This window comes from Petaurus breviceps, unplaced genomic scaffold, assembly GCF_028583685.1.
Source record: "Petaurus breviceps papuanus isolate PSGF00001 unplaced genomic scaffold, PetGlider_PUasm1.0 80, whole genome shotgun sequence".
In the NCBI taxonomy this organism is placed as follows: Eukaryota; Metazoa; Chordata; class Mammalia; order Diprotodontia; family Petauridae; genus Petaurus; species Petaurus breviceps.
The window spans coordinates 20,206,993-20,225,641 of NW_027186540.1; the positions used below are offsets into that span (position 1 = coordinate 20,206,993).

Here is an 18,649-nt window from a genome sequence, read left to right on the forward strand (position 1 = left end):
ATCATTTTCGTCTACTCCCCCCCACCATCGTCTGCACCCTCCCTCCGCCAACCAGCTCCCCAGCTATCGTTTATTCCCAAAGCTTAAAGAAGCTAAAGTATAGGGGATACTCCAATATTGTAACAAGTAGACATTTGTCAAATGTCCGGAACGTTCTGGACGCAGCGTAGAGAGCTGTGGGGTCAGAACGGGTCCCTTCGAGTAGCTTTTTAGATGAGGACGAATCCAGAGTGGTGCTTAAGATGCTCAAGGTACAAATAGGCCTCGGGCAGGTGACTTGTCATCACTAAACTTTTGTGCAAAGGCCGGGTTACAGTCAGTAAAGGTGAGCCAGCAAAGATTAGCCTAGAGTGAATTTTAATTGAGTTTGGAGAAATTTGAGGTTCTAACAGTTTAGGGGATCCTTTCCTTAAGGGTGAGGGGAGTCCAAGTGGAATAAGGCTATGAGGTTTCGGGCAAGGAAGAAAATGAGGTTAAAGGAGGAAGAAAGTAGGTAACTTGGTGGGAGAGTACAGTAAGACAGATAAGTAGCATAAAAATGTGGGGATGAGAGGAGAGAACTGACCTTTGAAAAAGTATAAATTAAGGAATAAAATATACGGCTAGCATTTTCCAAAGATTTGTAGCAACCATGGTGAAGGGCGATGTTCATTTGCTCTCATTTGTACTGTGAATTATGACACTACCAACACCCCTTCCCACAAATGAAGCTGTGAACTCTGAAATGAATAATTGCTGTAGTTTTACATGACCATCTTTTAAGCACTTGATATCCTGCATTATTCTAGGTCTTCAGCGCAGTAAGTGAATCTTTTGCAAAATGGACCCTTCTGTGAACACTTGAGTGCATAGGGTTCATGATTCTGTAAAATGTTTCAAACTCATTTAAAGCCAGGACCTCATAATTAGGATCTAAAGGCCATGTTCCTACCACAGTTTACCCCATCTAGAGGCATCTCTGCCCTTCCTATGACAAGTTACTGTTTATATAACTTGCTCCTCTGAGAAGCAGAAAGATTCTGTCTAGTCAGATGTATTACAACAAATCTAGCTATATAAGATCATAGGATTTTAAGGCTAGAGGTCATATAGTCTGGAGAAACTGAGGTTCTGTGAAGTAGTAGAAGGAGGATCTCAGGCCTGGTCTTCTGACTTAAGAAATCTGGTGTTTGATCCTATTCACCACTGTCAAGAAAGAGAGGTCACACACAAAGGCCTATGAGATACTGTACTGAGAGAAGGAAGTTGTAACCTTCTTAGAATAAACTAATTTTTGTTACTTGAACATTTGCTGTTCATTAACCATCTGTGGATAACAGTGGCCTTCCTGCCAAAAATAGGTTAAACTCCCTTCTACAACCCTAGGACCTTAAAATAGGAAATTTTGACATAAGCGGGAAGTCCTATGTAAAAAGCTTCCCAGGATCTACAAACACTGCACTATTTAGTACCCTCTAACTTTCACTAAGTAGCAATGGAAACAAATCAGGAGAAAGCTAAGTGTTCACTTAGCCAGTACAAGTAGCCTACTTTATAAGATGAGGCAGCAATATAGTCTGTGGAAAGAATACTTAATCAGATGACCTGCATTCTAATCTCATCTGTGCACCTTACTATTTAACATGACCTTGGGCAAATCATTTGTGCTTCAGTGAAATTAGTGTAGACCTAGGTAATCTGAGGCAAGTATTAACTTAAGGATAGATTTCAGGGGGTCCAGGAGCTTGGATAGGAAAAAAAAATTCATCTTCATTTCAGTATGGTTGGTTTCTTTTGTAATCCTATGTATTTTATACATTTAAAAATTTCTGAGAGGAAGATCTTCACTAGCCTCCCATGTTAAGTTCATGACCCAGAAAAGTTTAAGAATCCATCATCTAACATCTCCTTCTACCATTAAAAGTTCTTTTATTCTAGTCTCCACCTAAGTTATCCAGGTCCACTTACCTAGTTCTTGTTATACAGGGTTTTGCCCAGTTAAGCCATGTGCTATATTACCTAATTATACTTTTATCACTTGGAACTTGGGTCCAAACATTTATCAAAATAAAAAAATTAAAGAGAAAATTTAAAGAGAAGTCATTAGCAAACAAACCTGTTAACTGTGTATGATCTATCTCATTTGTGACCTTAAAAATAAGATTCCATTTTTAATTATATCCTGTGCTGAAACATCAGTGCATGCAACAGAATGGAAGCTTAACCTCTGATTGGATGTTAGCAGTAGAGAGGATCTTTAGTCCTACGTTAGGTATGGCCTTGTTGGAATCTCCTGAGACGTTCCTGCCTGCTCGAAATTTCCCTGTTCCTTTTTATCTTGCAGGAATGTGATACAGTAGAAAAAGTACTAGATTGGAGGATAAAGAACCTGGCTTCAAATCCAGGCTCGGTTGATTCCCTGAGTAGCTATGGGCAAGTCCTTTCACTTCCCCAAGTCTCAATTTCTTCTTCTGTAAAATGAGGTAGTTGGACTAGATAACCTCTGATGTCTCTCAGGGCTTTAAATCTATGATTCTCTGAGTTTCTCTGAAAGAATGGATAATAGAAATGAAATAGAATAGTTCATTTTTGTCTCAGTCCTTGCTCTGGTATTCTTTCTTGTCATGGTCTCTCTTTCTTTACCAATCACCTACTGCAGATAGCCAGCCAGAGATGTAGAGTATCCTGTAGACATTTATCATTTTTATGCATTTGTGGGGGAATAGCTCTGGCAAATAACTATGGGAATTAGTTCTAAATGTTTTGGTATAGGACAAATTGATTCCAGTTTAGCATGTGAACAAAAGATAGAAAGACAGCATGGTATAGTACCTGAAGTGCTGGGCTGAGATTCAGAAAGACAATAATAAAGATCCTCTAATATACAGTAAATGTTCTGTGATATGAAGAAGTCATTTAGCCTCTCTAAGCTTAAGCTTTCATATACTGACTTATATTTTCCACATCTGCAAAATGGGAATATTAGTTCCTATCCCCCAGAGTTGTTGTCTCAAATGAGATCATGTTTATAAAGTATTTTGCAAAGCAAAAAAATCATAGAGATGTCAGTTATCAACAAACCACATTGAGACCTCTGCTTCTCATGCCCCTCCTTAACTGTTTTTTACCCCTACTAATAGCCATCAGCATAGACTCTGTCTCTTTTCCCCTTCTACTCCCTCCAACTTCCTTAAACATTGTTCATTTCTTGGGTACACATAAAAGTTTCATTGCCATTTATCTCTTCACAGCAGGTATAAATCCTTCTCTGTTCTAGACTGGCCTATTTCCCAGATCATCAGTCGTTAGAATGTGGTCACATCACCTACAAAACAAGGATTAGGAAATAAATAAAAGAGAACTTTCACCACTACCATGAAATCACCAGATAATTTATCAGACTGTGTCCTTGAACTTGAGCTGATTCTTATTAAGCCCTACTTTATTCATTCGCTTAAGTCCTTCACTATTATAAAAGACCTAAGGATATCAAGAGCTAGAAGGATTTTTAAGGTAATCTAGCCCAATCTCCAAATTTGAAAACAATAGAAAAAATGAAAATTAAAAGTGACTAGTGAAATGGCATCCATGCTAGTAGAATGAAGTACATTATATCAGAAGTGGAGAGATGTGGATTCAGGTTTAACTCTGCTACAAACTAGCTGTGTGCTCTTGAGAAAGTTGTTACTCTTTATGATCAATTTGATCTTTATCTGTAAAATCAAGGCAATTAAAATTAAATCTTTTAGAGGCATAGGATATTAAAGCCTGAAGAGACTATAAATGGCATACAGTTGAACAGCTTCAGCTTGCAGATGATGAAAATGAAGATCGAAGAGGTCAAATGACAGGCTTCAGCAGAGCCAGAACAACAGCTCGGGTCCTGACTATGTTCTTTAAACATAAGGCTATTGCCAGTCCCTTTTCAAGGAGCAAAGAGGCTGGTACAGAGGGATTAATCTCCCCTATTTTCTCTTGTTTCTGTGTACACATATGTCTGTTAAATCAGGACAAAGAGTCAAAACAAGCCAAACTATCTTTCCCTTGGAATATGAGAGAGAGCCTAATCTGAAAATAATGTGGTACATGTAAATTATCCTAAAATTATATCATAAATTTTAAATTCATGGAATAGGCCATTTACGTTTTTGTACAAAATTGTTAGACATTCTTGAAGCTTATAAGGTTTATCAAAATGATTAAATTGTTTGAATATATAGGAGCTGGAGGCCATTGGGTTCAATTTCCTCATTTTACAGATGAGGAATTCCTAAAGTACTGGTTGGAAACAGAAAGGTGTAGAGTCACCCAGCCATCAAGTATTGTTGGAGGCTGTATTCAAACCCAGGTCTCACTGACTCCAGGTCCTGAGTACTCTATCTGTCTAACTGCCTCCAGAGTTCTTCAGATTATTGTCATCAGTATCAAAAAGCATTAGTACCTACCTCATGAGGTAGTAAGAAAAGTCCTACAGATCAAGACAATATCTTAGCCAGACTGTGTCAATAACATTGTACTCAGTTCTGGGCAGTTATATTTTAGGAAGGACATCAGAAAATTGGATTGCATATACAGAGGAGGGTAATCAGAAATGGTGACTGGAAACTATGCCATGAGGGGATAGATAAGTTGAAGGAACTGGAAGTGTTTATTCTTATGAAAGGAAACTTGGAAGAGAGAGTATAATAGCTTTTTTATGCTTTTGAAAGGCTGTTATGTGGAAGACAGGCTAGACTCAGTCTGCTTAAACGTAGAGGACATAACCAGAAAGAAGAGATAAAAGCTACATGGAAAAAATTCAATTTAATTGAAAAAAAAAACTTTCTAAAAATTAAGACTGTGCAAAGTAGAATAGGTTGCCTCTTAAGATGATGGATTCCTCTCTAGGAACCTCTAGACTAGAGGTCTTTAATTAGAAACTGGATGACCAATTGTCAGGGATGTTGTAGAAGTAATTTCTTTTCAGGTATTGATTGACATATGAAGATCTTTCCATCTCTTAGATTTTGTGATACATAGACTCATATATTATATCATACAAAATGATATATAAATACAGGGCTAAATACAAGCCCTGCACTTAATTTGCAAGTACATTTGTAGTATTCAAATCAAATTTGTAGTATTATTTGTACACCTGTGTTTAGATATTGGGAGAGGTATCAAGAGAAGTATTACATTGTCCTTGCCCCCAAACTTACAAGAAGCAGCATAGGATGATTGAAAACTCCTTGGTCCCAGAATCAAGTCCTGTAGCGCGTGTGTGTTGGATCCATCACTTACTAGCTAGCAAGGTTGTGTCACTTAAGTGATCCAGTACTGTTTCTTTATGTATATAACAAGACTCCTACTACTTAAATCAAAGGATTGTTTTGAGGGGAGTACTTTGCCAGTGATTGATAACTGATAAATTATTTACTATTATTAATCTTGTTTGGGGAAAAAAAAACCACACGTGGAATTTATTTTGGTACCTTAGATGCAATCTGAGAGAGAATAAATGCTTTAAAAGACAGAACTCATTGAGCTCAAGTAGTGAAGGGGAAAGCTCTGTGGAAGAAATAAGGTCTAGAACCCTAGCCTTAAAGATAGCCAGATTTCAAAATATCTGGAGAATAAGGAAGAGGGCATTCTAGACAGGAGGGAGGATTTGCTTGAGAAAAGATGAGAAATTACATGGAATATTTATGACACAATGACTATCTAGTGAGCCAGATTTACAACTCTGAAGTCATGTTCTTCCCTCTCCATCACCATCAATCAGTTGCTAAGTCTTGTAGATTTACTTTGACAATATAATTTTCTGTCAGTCCCCTTCTTTCGAATCACAGAACTCTAGTCTCTCATCACTTCTCTCTACCCTATTACAGAAACCTCCTTCTTAGTCTTTCTTTTCCAAAAATACCTGTCAAATTTCTTATGACATATGTAATTCCCAGTCTATCCTCCACACAGCTTACAATTTGATATTCCTAAAGTACTGATTGGACCATATTACTTATGTGTCCCAGAAACTCCAAAGATCCCCAGTTGCCTCTAAGAGAAAGTACAAAGTCCTGTCCTCTACCCTATGACTCTAGCTTATTGCAGAACTACTGTTTTTCATATACTGCCTAACAACCACACCCTCCTGGGTACTGTTCCCTGTTTGTGATATTCTGTTTCCTATTTTCATGCCTTAAGATAGACTGTTGTCTGTGCCTGAAATGTGCCCTCCTCTTCTCTGCTGCTTAGAATCTTTAACTTCCTTCAAATTCAGCTCACTCACTATGTCTGATTGATCCTAGGTATAGTAAGACAGAGAGACAGATAAATTGATTTATACACAAATACATATATTTGTTTAAATATACATCTATATATTATAGTGTTCCAAAAATCTTAGTGTGCTTTTAAGCAACTATACTAAGATTTTTAAAAATACCTTGTATGTCAATCATGCCCCTTTTTTCCCAAATCTGAATTGTCCTGTCTATTCAATTCAGTAAGTGCTTAGTGAATTTAATAGACAGGAAGATTCAGATTTGGGAAAAGGGAAGTGGTTGAACAGCATATAGGGTTGGTCCAAATTGTGGGAAGCTAACATGAGTTTGGACTTAAGATCATAGATTTAGATCTGGAAGAGACCTTATATGTATAAATCTCTTAAGATGAAGAAACTGAGGCCTATAAAGTTTAAGTGACTAGACCAAGTACCTAGATATTAATTAACAGCTGGAATTTGGGCCCAAATTCCTCGGTAGTCTCTGAATATAAATTTATCATGCTTTCCACTGTAACATACTACAGGCCTTTCAGAGCCATTATAGGCTTTTGAAAAGGGGAATAACAGGTTAAAAGCAGTAATTTAAGAACTGGCACTGGTGAACAGAATAAACTGGAAGAATTGATAGCAGGTGAATAGAATATTGCAATAACTTAAGTATGAGGTAATGAATGTCTGGACTACAAAGTTAGATTGGATGAATAAGAGAAATATTCTGAAGTGTGCTTTTTACATAGAAGCTGCTCAAATAGTTCTTTTTTTAATTAATTTTTTGTTGTTGTTACAGTTGAGTTCCAAGCTATTTCCCCCTTTTTCCCTACCAGCCCCACACTAGCAAAGACCAACATTTAACACAAATATGTATAGATAGATATCTCTATATCTATCTGTCTCCCTCTATACACGTTCTATACAATATGTAGTTCCATATATTTATTCTTTGGAGGTGAATAGCATCTTCCTTCTTAGGTCCTTTGTAGTTTATTTGAAAACTCGTGTAATTCAGAATAGCTTAGTCATTCACATTTATTCTTTGAACAATATTGCTATCACTGTATACAACATTCTCCTGGTTCTGCTTGTTTCAGTCTTCATTATTTCATACAAGTCTTTCCATGTTTTCCTAAAATCAACCTGCTCATCATTTCTTTTTTTTTTTCCTTTTTGGAGGGCAGTTGGGGTTAAGTGACTTGCCCAGGGTCACACAGCTAGTTTTTGTGTTAAGTGTCTGAGGCCGGATTTGAACTCAGGTTCTCTTGACTCTAGGGCTGGTGCTATTCACTGTATGTACCACCTAGCCACCCCTGCTCATCATTTCTTACAGCATAGCAGTTTTCCATCACACTCATATACTTCAGCTTATTGAGCCTTCTCAATTGATGGCCATCCCCTCAATTTCCAGTTCCTTGCTACTACAAAGAGAACTGCTATAAATATTTTAGAACATATATATAGGTCCTTTTCTTTTTCCCTTATCACTTTGGGTAACAGAACCAATAGTGGTATTGCTGGATCAAAGGATATATACACATTTTTATAACTCTTTGGGTATAATTCCAGATGGCTCTACAAAATAGTTGGATCAGTTCAGTTCCACCAGCAGTGAATTAGTGTACCAATTTTTCTGTATCCCCTCAAACATTTGTTGTTTTCTCCTTTCATCTTTTTAGCCAATCTGATAGGTGTGAGGTGGTAACTCAGAGTTGTTTCAATTTGCATTTCTCTAATAAATAGTAATTTAGAGAATTTTTTCATATGATTATATATAGCTTTGATTTCTTTCTTCAAAAACTGCCTGTTCATATCCTTTGACCATTTATCAGTTAGGGAATGGCTCATATTCTTATAAACTTGACAAAGTTCTCTACGTATTTGAGATAGGAGACCACTATCTGAGAAATTGTCTATAAAAATGTTTCCCTAATTTTCTGCTTCCTCTCTAATCTTAGTTATTACATTGCTTTTATTTGTACAAAACATTTGTAGTTTAATGTAATTAGAATTATTTATTTTACATTTTATAATGCTCTCTATCTCTATAAGCAATTAAAGATATAAATTTTCCTCTGATTACTACGCTTGCTGCATCCAATAAGTTTTGTTAATGTTGTCCCATTACTATTCTCTTTAATAAAATTAATTGTTTCTATTACTTGTTCTTTAACGCACTCATTCTTTAAGATAGGTAATTGATTCTCCAATTAATTTTTTATCTGTGTTTCCATTGTCTTTTTTTTTTTTAAAGCAATTGGGGTTAAGTAACTTGCTCAAGGTTACACGGCCAGTTATTTCTGGGTGTGGTGCTAAGTATCTGAGCCCAGATTCAATCTCCCAGGTCATCCCAACACTGGGGCCAGTGCTCTTACTTGCTGAGCTACCTGGCCGCCCCTCCATTGTCCTTTTTAAATGTAGTTTTTATTGAATTACGATCTGAAAAGGATTCATTTAATATTACTGCTTTTCTGCTCTTAACTACAAAGTTTTTATGGTCTAATATATGATCACGTTTTTTTTTAAATGTTCCATGTACTGCTGAAAAAAAGGTATATTCCTTTCTGTTTCCATTCATGTCTCTCCAGATAGCTGTCATATCTAGCTTATCTAAGATTCCATTTGTCTCCTTGACTTCTTTGTTATTTATTTCTTTGGTTAAATTTGTCTAGTTCTAAGAAGGAAAGGTTGAAATCCCCCATTATTATAGTTTTGCTGTCTATTTCCACCTGCAATTTGTTTACCTTTTCAAATTCAAATTTGAATGCTATTGCATTTTGTACATGTATTTTTAGTATTGGATTCATTATCTGTGGTGCTTTGAACACAAATGTAGTTTCCTTGATTATCCCTTTTAATTAAATCTGTTTTACCTTTAACTTTGTCTGAGATCATGATCACATCAGCAAAAGCATAATAAGTTCTACTCTAGCCCTCTATTTTTAGCTCTGTCTCTCTTTTTTTTAATGTGTTTCTTGTAAACAACATATTGTTGGGTTCTGATTTTTGATGCATTCTGCTATTCATTTTTGTTTTATGAGTTCATCCTATTCCCATTCAAAATTGTAATTACTAGTTGCATATTTCCCTCCATCCTATTTTTCCTCACTGTTTATCCTTTTCCCTCCTCAGAAATGTAATTTACTTCTGACCACTGACTCCCTAATCTGCACACAGTTCTAAAAGTCCCTTCTCTAGGGGTGGCTAGGTGGCACAGTGAATAGAGCACCAGCCCTGGAGTCAGGAGGACCTGAGTTCAAATCCTGCCTCACACACTTAACACAAAAAAAAAAACTAGCCATGTGACTTTGGGCAAGTCACTTAACCCCAATTGCCCTACCTTCCCCCCTGCAAAAAAATAAAAATGTTTTTAAAAGAAAAAAAAAAGAGTCATTCCCCAATTGATAAATGGTCAAAGGATATGAACAGGCAGTTTTCAGAGAAAGAAATTAAAGCTATCTATAAGCACATGAAAAAATGCTCTAATTCACTATTGATTGTAGAAATGCAAATCAAAACAACTCTGAGGTACCACATCTCACCAGTCAGATTGGCTAAGATGACAAAACAGAAAAATGACAAATGCTGGAGAGGATGTGGGCAAATTGGAACACTCATGCATTGCTGGTGGAGTTGTGAACTGATCCAGCCTTTCTGGAGAGCAATCTAGAATTATGCCCAAAGGGCTATAAATACTTTCATACCCTTTGATCCAGCAATACCACTCCTAGGGTTATATCCCAAAGAGATCATAGAAATGAGAGAAAGACCCATATGTACAAAAATGTTTATAGCAGCTTTTTGTGGTAGCAAAGAATTGGAAATTAAGGGGGTGCCCATCAATTGGGGAATGGCTGAACAAGTTGTGGTATATGCATGTTATGGAATACTATTGTGCTATAAGAAACAAGGAGCAGACGGTCTTCATATTTACCTGGAGAGGCTTATACGAACTGATGCTGAGTGAGAAGAGTAGAACCAGGAGAAATTTGTACACAATTACAAACACAACGTATGTGTGATGACCAACTTTGACAGACTGGACTCATCTCAGCAATGCAGTGATATAAGTCAATCCCAAAAGACTCATGATGGAGAGAAATATGTACATCCAGAGAAAGAACTAGAAAGAACTAAGTTTATATCCAGGTGGAAGCAAAATACCTGATCTTTTTCCTTCTCTTATTTGGTTTTATTTCCTCTTTACCATTTTTCACTCCATCTGGTACAATCCGTCCTTATAACCTGACTAATGTATAATGTGAAAGTATTTACAGATCCTATACTTGACTATAAGCCACCATGGGGGGGAAGGGAAGGGAGGGGGACAAAATGTGAAACTCAAGGAATTGTGGAATTGAATCCTGTAAACTAAAAGGAAACAAACAAATTAATAAAAAATTAAAAAATAGAAATAAAAAAGACCAAAAAGAAAAAAAAGTCTCTTCTTTAACCTATCCCCTTGCCCTCCTATTTCTTAATATGCACCCCCTTCTAAGAGTCCCTCCCTTATCCTGACCTAACCTCTTGCCCTCCTATTTCTCTGTAAGTTAAAAATTTTATATTCTTCTAAATGTATGTTTTACTTTCTTTAATCTAGTTCCACTGAGAATAAGGTTCCCACACTACCCGCCCTCTACCCCATCCTCCCCTCCACTATTAACAATTCAGTCACCACTTTTGATTGCAAACAGTTTAACCTTACTAAAGCCCTTACAATTAGTCTTTTTTGTTTACTTTTTTATGTTTTTTCTAATTTTTTTAAGTCTTTTTTTTTTTGTTTAATTCTGGTCTTTTCCTCAAGTTTACCTGAAGGTCCTTTAGTTCATTAAATATCCTTTTTTTTCCTTGCAGGATTATACTCAGCTTTGTTGGGTAGGTTATTGTTGGTTGCAAACCCAGTTCCTTTGCTCTTTGAAATATTACATCCCACACCTTTTGGCGTTTTAATGTAGAAACTGCTGAGTCTTGTATTAACCTAACTTTAATTCTACAATATTTAAATTGTTTCTTCCTGGTTGCTTATAATATTTTCTCCTTTACCTGGGAGTAAAGGTAAATGATTGAAACTTAGCTATAATGTTCCTGTGAGTTTTCATTTTGGGGTCTCTTTCAGACAGTAATCAGTGGATTTTTTCCATTTCTATTTTACCCCCTGGTTTTCTAGAACTTCAGGGCATTTTTCCTCGCTAATTTCTTGAAGTATAGTGTCTAAACTTTTTTTTTTTATCATCAATTCTTATATTATCTCTCCTCAATCTTTTTTCTAGGTCAGTTTTTTCCAATGAGATGTTTCACATTTTCTTCTATTTTTTTGTCCTTTTTATTTTATCATTTCTTGGTGTCTTAGGAAGTCATTAGTTTTCCTTTGTCCAGTTCTAAATTTTAAGGAGTTATTTTCTTCAGTAAGTATTTGGATCTCTTTCCAATCAGTTGACTTTCTTTTCATAATTTACTTGCTTTTATTGCATTACTCTTGTCTCTTTTCCAAATTTTTCCTTAACCTCTCTTACTTAATTTGTAAAGTCCTTTTTAAGCTCTTCCAACAACTCTTTTGAGCTTGTGATCATTTCACATTTTTCTTTGAAGCTCGGTAGGAATCTATTTTGTCTTCTGCTCAAATATTTCTTCACTTAAAGGAAAATCAGTAAAACATAGTGACTGTCTGGATATAGAATGTTATGGAGAAAAAAGTCAAAAATGATTCCACAGTTTTGAGCTTGAATAACATTGAAAATAGTGGTGTGGTTGAGATAAATAAAAACCTGGAAAGGGGAGCCAGATCTTTAAGGAATAGATGAGTTTAGTTTTGTCCTTGTAGTATAAGGTGAGTCAGACAAGTAGAATTGTCTAATTGTGTCTTACTGCATCAAGAAAAACAATTTGAATAATGATTATTTTTTCTTCCCTGTAGGGTGTACTTAATTTTTTCAACTGTCTGCAGCCATCTCTCTAAACTGTTTAAATGAGAATGTCCCTGGCTCAGAGAGTACTGCTCACTTGGCTTTTTACATTACTCTTCTTGATCATGTTGGTGTTGAAACTGGATGAGAAAGCACCATGGAATTGGTTCCTTATATTCATACCAGTCTGGATATTCGATACTATTCTCCTCGTAATGCTGATTGTGAAGATGGCTGGACGATGTAAATCTGGTTACAACCATCGAAATGGACCACGACATATGAAAAGAAAGGTCTGGTACTTCATAGCGATGTTGCTTAAGTTGGCATTCTGTCTTGCACTCTGTGCTAAACTGGAACAGTTTACTAACATGAATCTGTCATATGTTTTTATTCCTTTATGGGCCTTACTGGTTGGGGCTATGACAGAACTTGGATATAATGTCTTTTTTGCTCAGAGAGACTGACTTTTATCTATAACTTTTCAATATAGCTTGCAGAACAGCAAAAAAAAAGTATTCTGGATATTTACAAACTTCAAGGCTACCAAGGAACTGAAAACCATACCAAATGCAGTTTTATACTGTTTCATTTAGTGTTAAATCAAGTAAGTTATTCAAGGACTTGAAGACAGCATGAAAAGTATTTATTCTACATTTGAATTATTAGTCTCCTTATCCCTTCTTATACTTCTTATATATATAAGAAAAATAAAACTTTGTTTTGAACCACATATTTTTAAATTGACTTCTTTAAAAAATCCTAATGTACTTCAAAGATGTAAAGACTTTCAAAGATCTAATAACCACAAATGCAAATCTCATATTGATGAACACTTATGAATCAATCCAAGCCTAATAAGACTTTAAAATTATTGGAAAAAAGTACTAATGATTTGTGTATGAATAGGCATCACATATTCTCATTAGGAACAACAAAGCTTGCTTAAATAAATTGCATTTTCTTTGCTGAATAATGGAGAAAATTCTTAGGTAAGTAGTCAGTACGCTTTCATGTTTTCATTAATCTAGGTAAAATTATACCAGTTACCACTTAAAACTTTTAACTTTAAAAATTTCACTTCCTTGCTAGAAGTGATATGATAACAGGAAGAAAGATTCCCTCCCAGTCACTCCCAACAGGAAGCAGGCCCTCTTGGAGAGGGAAAAGCAGCTTTGGTGCTCCTTGCCATACATATATCATGGATTATTTTAAAAATTCTTAGTAGACAATGAAAACATCTCAGAATTTTTAAGAATTTTTATATTTAAATAGAATTACTTAACTACATCATTATAGCTTAGATCAGACGTATACAGCGCAGAGTTTTTTCCCAACAACATGAATTGATAATTATGTGCTAGGCTTGTTGAGGCAAGTTCTAAAAAATCTGGCAAAGAAGTACTTAAAATTATTCCAGTAATATATCGTCATTGTAATTACTATATTTTGAGATTTATCAGTATGTTGAAAATTTTATGTGGGGTTTTCATAGAAGGCGAGGCTGTCACACCAATCACCTCTTTACTTACATAGTGTCACTACCCTTCTTCAGGCCCTTATCATCTCTGTTGTGCTATGGCAGCCACCAAATTGATCTCCCTGATTCCAGTCTTTCCCATCTCCAGCCAGCCTTCCACGCAGCTTTGAAATAATCTTTCTAAGGTACAATCTGATATGACAGTACTCTGCTCAAAACATTTGAGTGGCTCTCCATTGCCTCAATGGTAAAATGCAAGCTCCTTAGTCTGACTTCTAAGGTCCTCCACAATCTGAATTCAACCTCCCTTTTGAGCCTTACTTCCTATTACATCCCTTCACACCCTCCACAATCCAACAAAACATTTCTGATAGCTATTCCTCACCTTGAGAGGAGGGAGGGTATTGGACTAATAGGTATTCACAATATTTTGTGACAGCATTACCTTCAGCATCCTAGTAAAAAGAAAAGACTTTACAGTCAGTGGATTAGTTGAAGCCCAGCTTGTGTGACCTGGCAAATCATTGAACTTTTCTGGGCCTCAGTTTTCTCATCTATAAAGTAAGGGGATCACAGCAGCTAGAACTTTCAAATTCTATTCTAGCATAGAGTCTAGGATTTCAGTGATCCCCCTGCATTTGGCCAAACCATCCCACGTGCACTCCCCTTTCTTGTCTGTGCCTCTCAAATCCTGTTCTTCCTTGAAGATTCAGCTCAGGTGACACTTCTGTGAAACATTGCCTGACCTTTGCCAGATGTTAGTGTTTTTCCCTTCCTCAAATTGCACTGTATTTGCTTCTCTGTTTACATTGTTATTGTACCCTGACTTCCTTAGAATGTGAACACCTTGAGGACAGGGATTTTGTCTTTTTGTTTAAGTCTTTGCATCCTCAGTGCCTTGTATATGATAAATGCCTAATAAATGTTTGTTTAAATTGAATTGCCTAAGATTTTAGATCTAAAGAACCTACCTAGCCTTTTGAGTTTTTTAATTTAATGCAGAAACAGAACCAGAGTTAAGTAGTTTGCTGTTTGAATCCATTAAATTGCCTTCATATTTGGGGATCAAATTAAGTATAGTAGTGCATATAGATTACAGACTGTTCTAAATCTGAGCAAATAAACCCTCAAATGCTTGAATCAATCCAAGCCAATCTCAACACACCTCATCAAAAGGTAATAAGAGCTTCAGCTAAATAAAATAAACCAGAATTTGAAATGCAATCATACTTTATAGTAAGAAAAAAAAGTATATCTCTTAACCCAGACTTAACCTCCTTGAACATGTATATTAACTAAGATTCACTTATCTCAGCCAAAAACAGAACCAGAAAAAGAAAAAAGGCAGAGATTCTGTAAAATATCCCTAAAAGAGAGAGTGCTACCATTTAGATGGCAGAGTTATTAGATTGTTGACCCTCAAGTTAGTTAACTTGCATTAAAATCTGGCCTCAGACACTTATTAGCTTTGTGACCCAAACCTGTTTGCCTCAGTTTCTTCATCTGCAAAATGAGTATAATAATAGCACCTACCTCCCAGGGCTGTTGTGAGGTTCAGTATGTCATTACTATTATTATTCTGCCGAGCCAATGCAAGTTCCCAGGATGGTATAAAACGGCAAGATCTCCTGTGAGAAGCGGCACATTGCTCTCCCTCTTTAACATAAGTCACATTATAAGTATAAAGGCACTTTGGAGAATTCAGAATTTCTAAAAATCCCTGCAGTTATTTTTAGACAAAGACTATATAATAGCATGCAAGTGATTTTACATGAGCCATGTAATAATAAACATTTGAAATAACATGAGTCCAGTTGTTATTAATAGGAATTTCTCAGTCACTACCACATATATTTTTAAAGTAAGAGAGATAATCATTATAGGAGGCCTTTGCCAAAGAGATAATTGATCATTGTTGCTCTGTGGTCTGAATAAGCTTTAAGTGACATGACTTGCATGTGCTTTTAAGTTAGTTTTAAAATGTTCAAATCAACACAAACCATCATTCTGAGACACAAGTTCTTAAGCTGGAGTCTATGAACTTTAAAAAAAAAACTAATAATTCAATATGGTTGGTTCCCCTTGTAATCCTATGTATTTTATTAATTAAAAAAAAATTTATTCTGAGCATAGGTCCATCCCCTTCTCCAGACTGCCAGAAGAGTCCACAACACAAATCTCTGTTACACTGGGAAGAGAATTTGATTTGGAATTGGGGATCTAACCCAATTTGAATTGGATTGGGTTATTTGCTATGTGACCTTGAGTGATCAATCTAACCTCCTTGGGCCTGAGTTTCCAGATTTGTAAAAGCAAGATAGAAATCTCCCTCCTTCTGCAAACCTGTGGTTCCATAAGGCCCTAAAATTGTAATCTCCAGAATACATTTTTTCTTATGAAAAAGTTAATTTTTTCTAATTAGACATATACTGATAGTTTGCAAACTTTGTTTTACTTCTTTAATGTGACATACTTCCTTTGTTTGATATTAAATATTTAGAAATGATAAAGGGATTGAGCAGCAGCCTAAAATACCAAAGCCTAGATTATAAATGCAGTCATTTAATTTCCATGTCAACACAAGCAGATCGCTTAGGCTGTGTATCTCCTTTGTCATCAAAAAACTGAATCAAAAGCAGCTTTGACCAAAACAATTTCATTGGATTTTTATAACACAAAAGTCATTAGATATAAATATTTCCTAGTGATTAAAATTCACCAAATCATATGCCTTGCTGTTCCAGGGATTAGTCAGCTTCAACTGTTGGCACCCAGACACGAAAGTTCTAAGACCATCACAAAATCCTTCTATATTACGCTAAGTAAGTAGAGTAATGAAGTTACTCCCAGACCAGAGTATATTCAGAATCAGAATTATGGGTTAAGTGAATTATGTGTTAAAGTTATCTGGCACCTCTCTGATCCTGATTATCTAGTTTACCTTTCAGTTCTTCCTAGGACACATTAATACTGTAGTAGGAGAACCGCTATTGGTTCTTTCAAGACACGGGTAACTAGCTGTGTGACCTTGGGCAAGTCACTTAACCCCAATTGCCCTACCTTCTCCCCTCCAAAAAGCAAAAAATTAAATTAAAAAAAAAAAGATACAGGAGAAGCATCAATAATCTAGCCCATTTAAGATTGGGACAGGCATACCTCACTATTATGTTCAGTATAGGGAAAGGACCTGGGCCTGTCATTTTACCAGTATAGGAAACTATACTAGACCTGTGATTTCACAGAAATAGAGAACTCCCAGATGAAGAAACAGTGCAGGTTGGGAAACTGAGATTAAGTTTTAGACTGTTGTTAGAGTACTTAGAGGTTAAGTGACTTAACCAGAGTCACACAACCCTTATTTTTTGTTCAAAGAAATTTGAACATTGTGATGGTGGATGGGAAGCTCTGCTAGAAGAAAAGGGCTGAAAGCCTAGAAATATATTTCACAAAAAATCTCAAATATTGCAAAGAAATATTTTTCAAGTAAGAAAATTTCTTAAAAGATTGCTCTTGCCCTTAATTTCCAAATGTGATAGACTTTTCAGAGTCCTGATCCTTCTTGACTTCTGCACAGAACTTGCCACTGTTACCCCCACTCTGATTCCTGGATGCTCTCCTTTGGGTTTTCATGACAAACAATAAGAATAATAAAAAGCATTAGCTATACTTAAGAGGTAGCTAAGCAGTGCAGTGGAGAGAGCACAGGTTCAAGTTCACCCTGAGACCCCTAATACAACTAATAAGTTGTATGACCCCGTTGAGTCAAAAATACGGAAAACATAAATTCACACTCATTAAAAAAAAAAAAACAACTCGGGGGCAGAGTAGAAGCAGGACCTCCTCACGGCTTCGGCTTCCACCTTCCCCCATTCATGTAAAAGGGATTCTGAACAAACTTTGGAGCTACAGAACCCACAAAATGACACAGAGAAGCTAACCTCCTGCTGAGGACAGCCCAGCAGGCCAGCAGGAATCGGCCAGCTCAGCGCTCTGGGAGCCAAGCCCAGGCCCCATGGCCTGACCAGCCACCAGTTGGAGGGACTTCAGATTACCAGCAGCTGTGGCCATTCCCAGATTTATCAACACATAGATTCGAAGGACAAAGTGAAAGGTCAGTACACTATGGACTTTGGGACCCAGTAGTTGGGAGTGCTTAGGCTTTTGCCCCCAGGGCGAGAAGCCGCTGAGGAGCTATGGCTGTGCAGCCACCCCCTCTTGGCAGCTTCAGCTACTGGCCTAAAGAGTGTAGGGGGACCAAGCGACCAGTCTGAGGGATAATTGCTCTGGCTTTAACCTGCTTGGATCTGGATTGTGGTCTAGAGTGGAGGTCCTAGGGTGTGTGACCAGCTTGCCAGAGCGTGTGGAGGCTTCAGAGAGGGCACCCAACCAATACCTCCAGCAGCTGAGAAAACTCCAACATTTGGTACAAAGCTCCCCTGTCTAGTAGCAGAGTCCTACTGTGGCAAAAAGCCCAAAAGTCAAGTAATTGAGTGGCAACATGACCAGGCAAAGGAAACAAAGCAAACAGAAGATTCCAACATTAGACTCCTATTTGGGGGACAAAAGGATCAAAGCATGGAACAGGAGGAAGACAGTAAGTCAGAACTCCTGCACCAAAAGCTTCAAAGGAAAATAATGAGATGGTTGCAGGCCATAGAGGACCTTAAGAAGCAGATAAGAGAAGTGGAGGAAAAATTGGGAAGAGAAATGAGAACAATGCAAGAAAATTAAGAAATAAGGATCAACAGCCTGAGGAAAATCACACCTTAAAAAATAGATTAACTCAAATGGCAAAAGAGGCTCAAAAAGGCAATGAGGAGAAGAATGCCTTAAAAAGTTGAATTTGCCAGATGGAAAAAGAATCTCAAAAGCTCACTGAAGAGAATCATTGCTTCAGAATTAGATTGGAGCAAATGGAAACTAATGACTTTATGAGAAATCAAGATGCTGTTAAACAGAGCCAAACAAATGAAAGAATAGAAGGCAATGTGAAATATCTCATGGGAAAAACCACTGACCTGGAAAAGAGAT

At 36.6% G+C, this 18,649-nt stretch overlaps 1 protein-coding gene across 1 annotated transcript in view; it reads left to right on the forward strand.

The window, feature by feature from the left end:
- Positions 1-12,871, forward strand: part of LOC138176036 (transmembrane protein 60) — a 13,271-nt gene extending 400 nt beyond the window's left edge. The window contains exon 2 of the mRNA XM_069106774.1: positions 12,150-12,871. Coding sequence (XP_068962875.1) covers positions 12,201-12,605 — 405 coding nt within the window. The 5' untranslated portion in view covers positions 12,150-12,200 and the 3' untranslated portion in view covers positions 12,606-12,871. The remainder of the gene's footprint in view (positions 1-12,149) is intronic.
- The last annotated feature ends 5,778 nt before the right edge of the window (positions 12,872-18,649 follow it).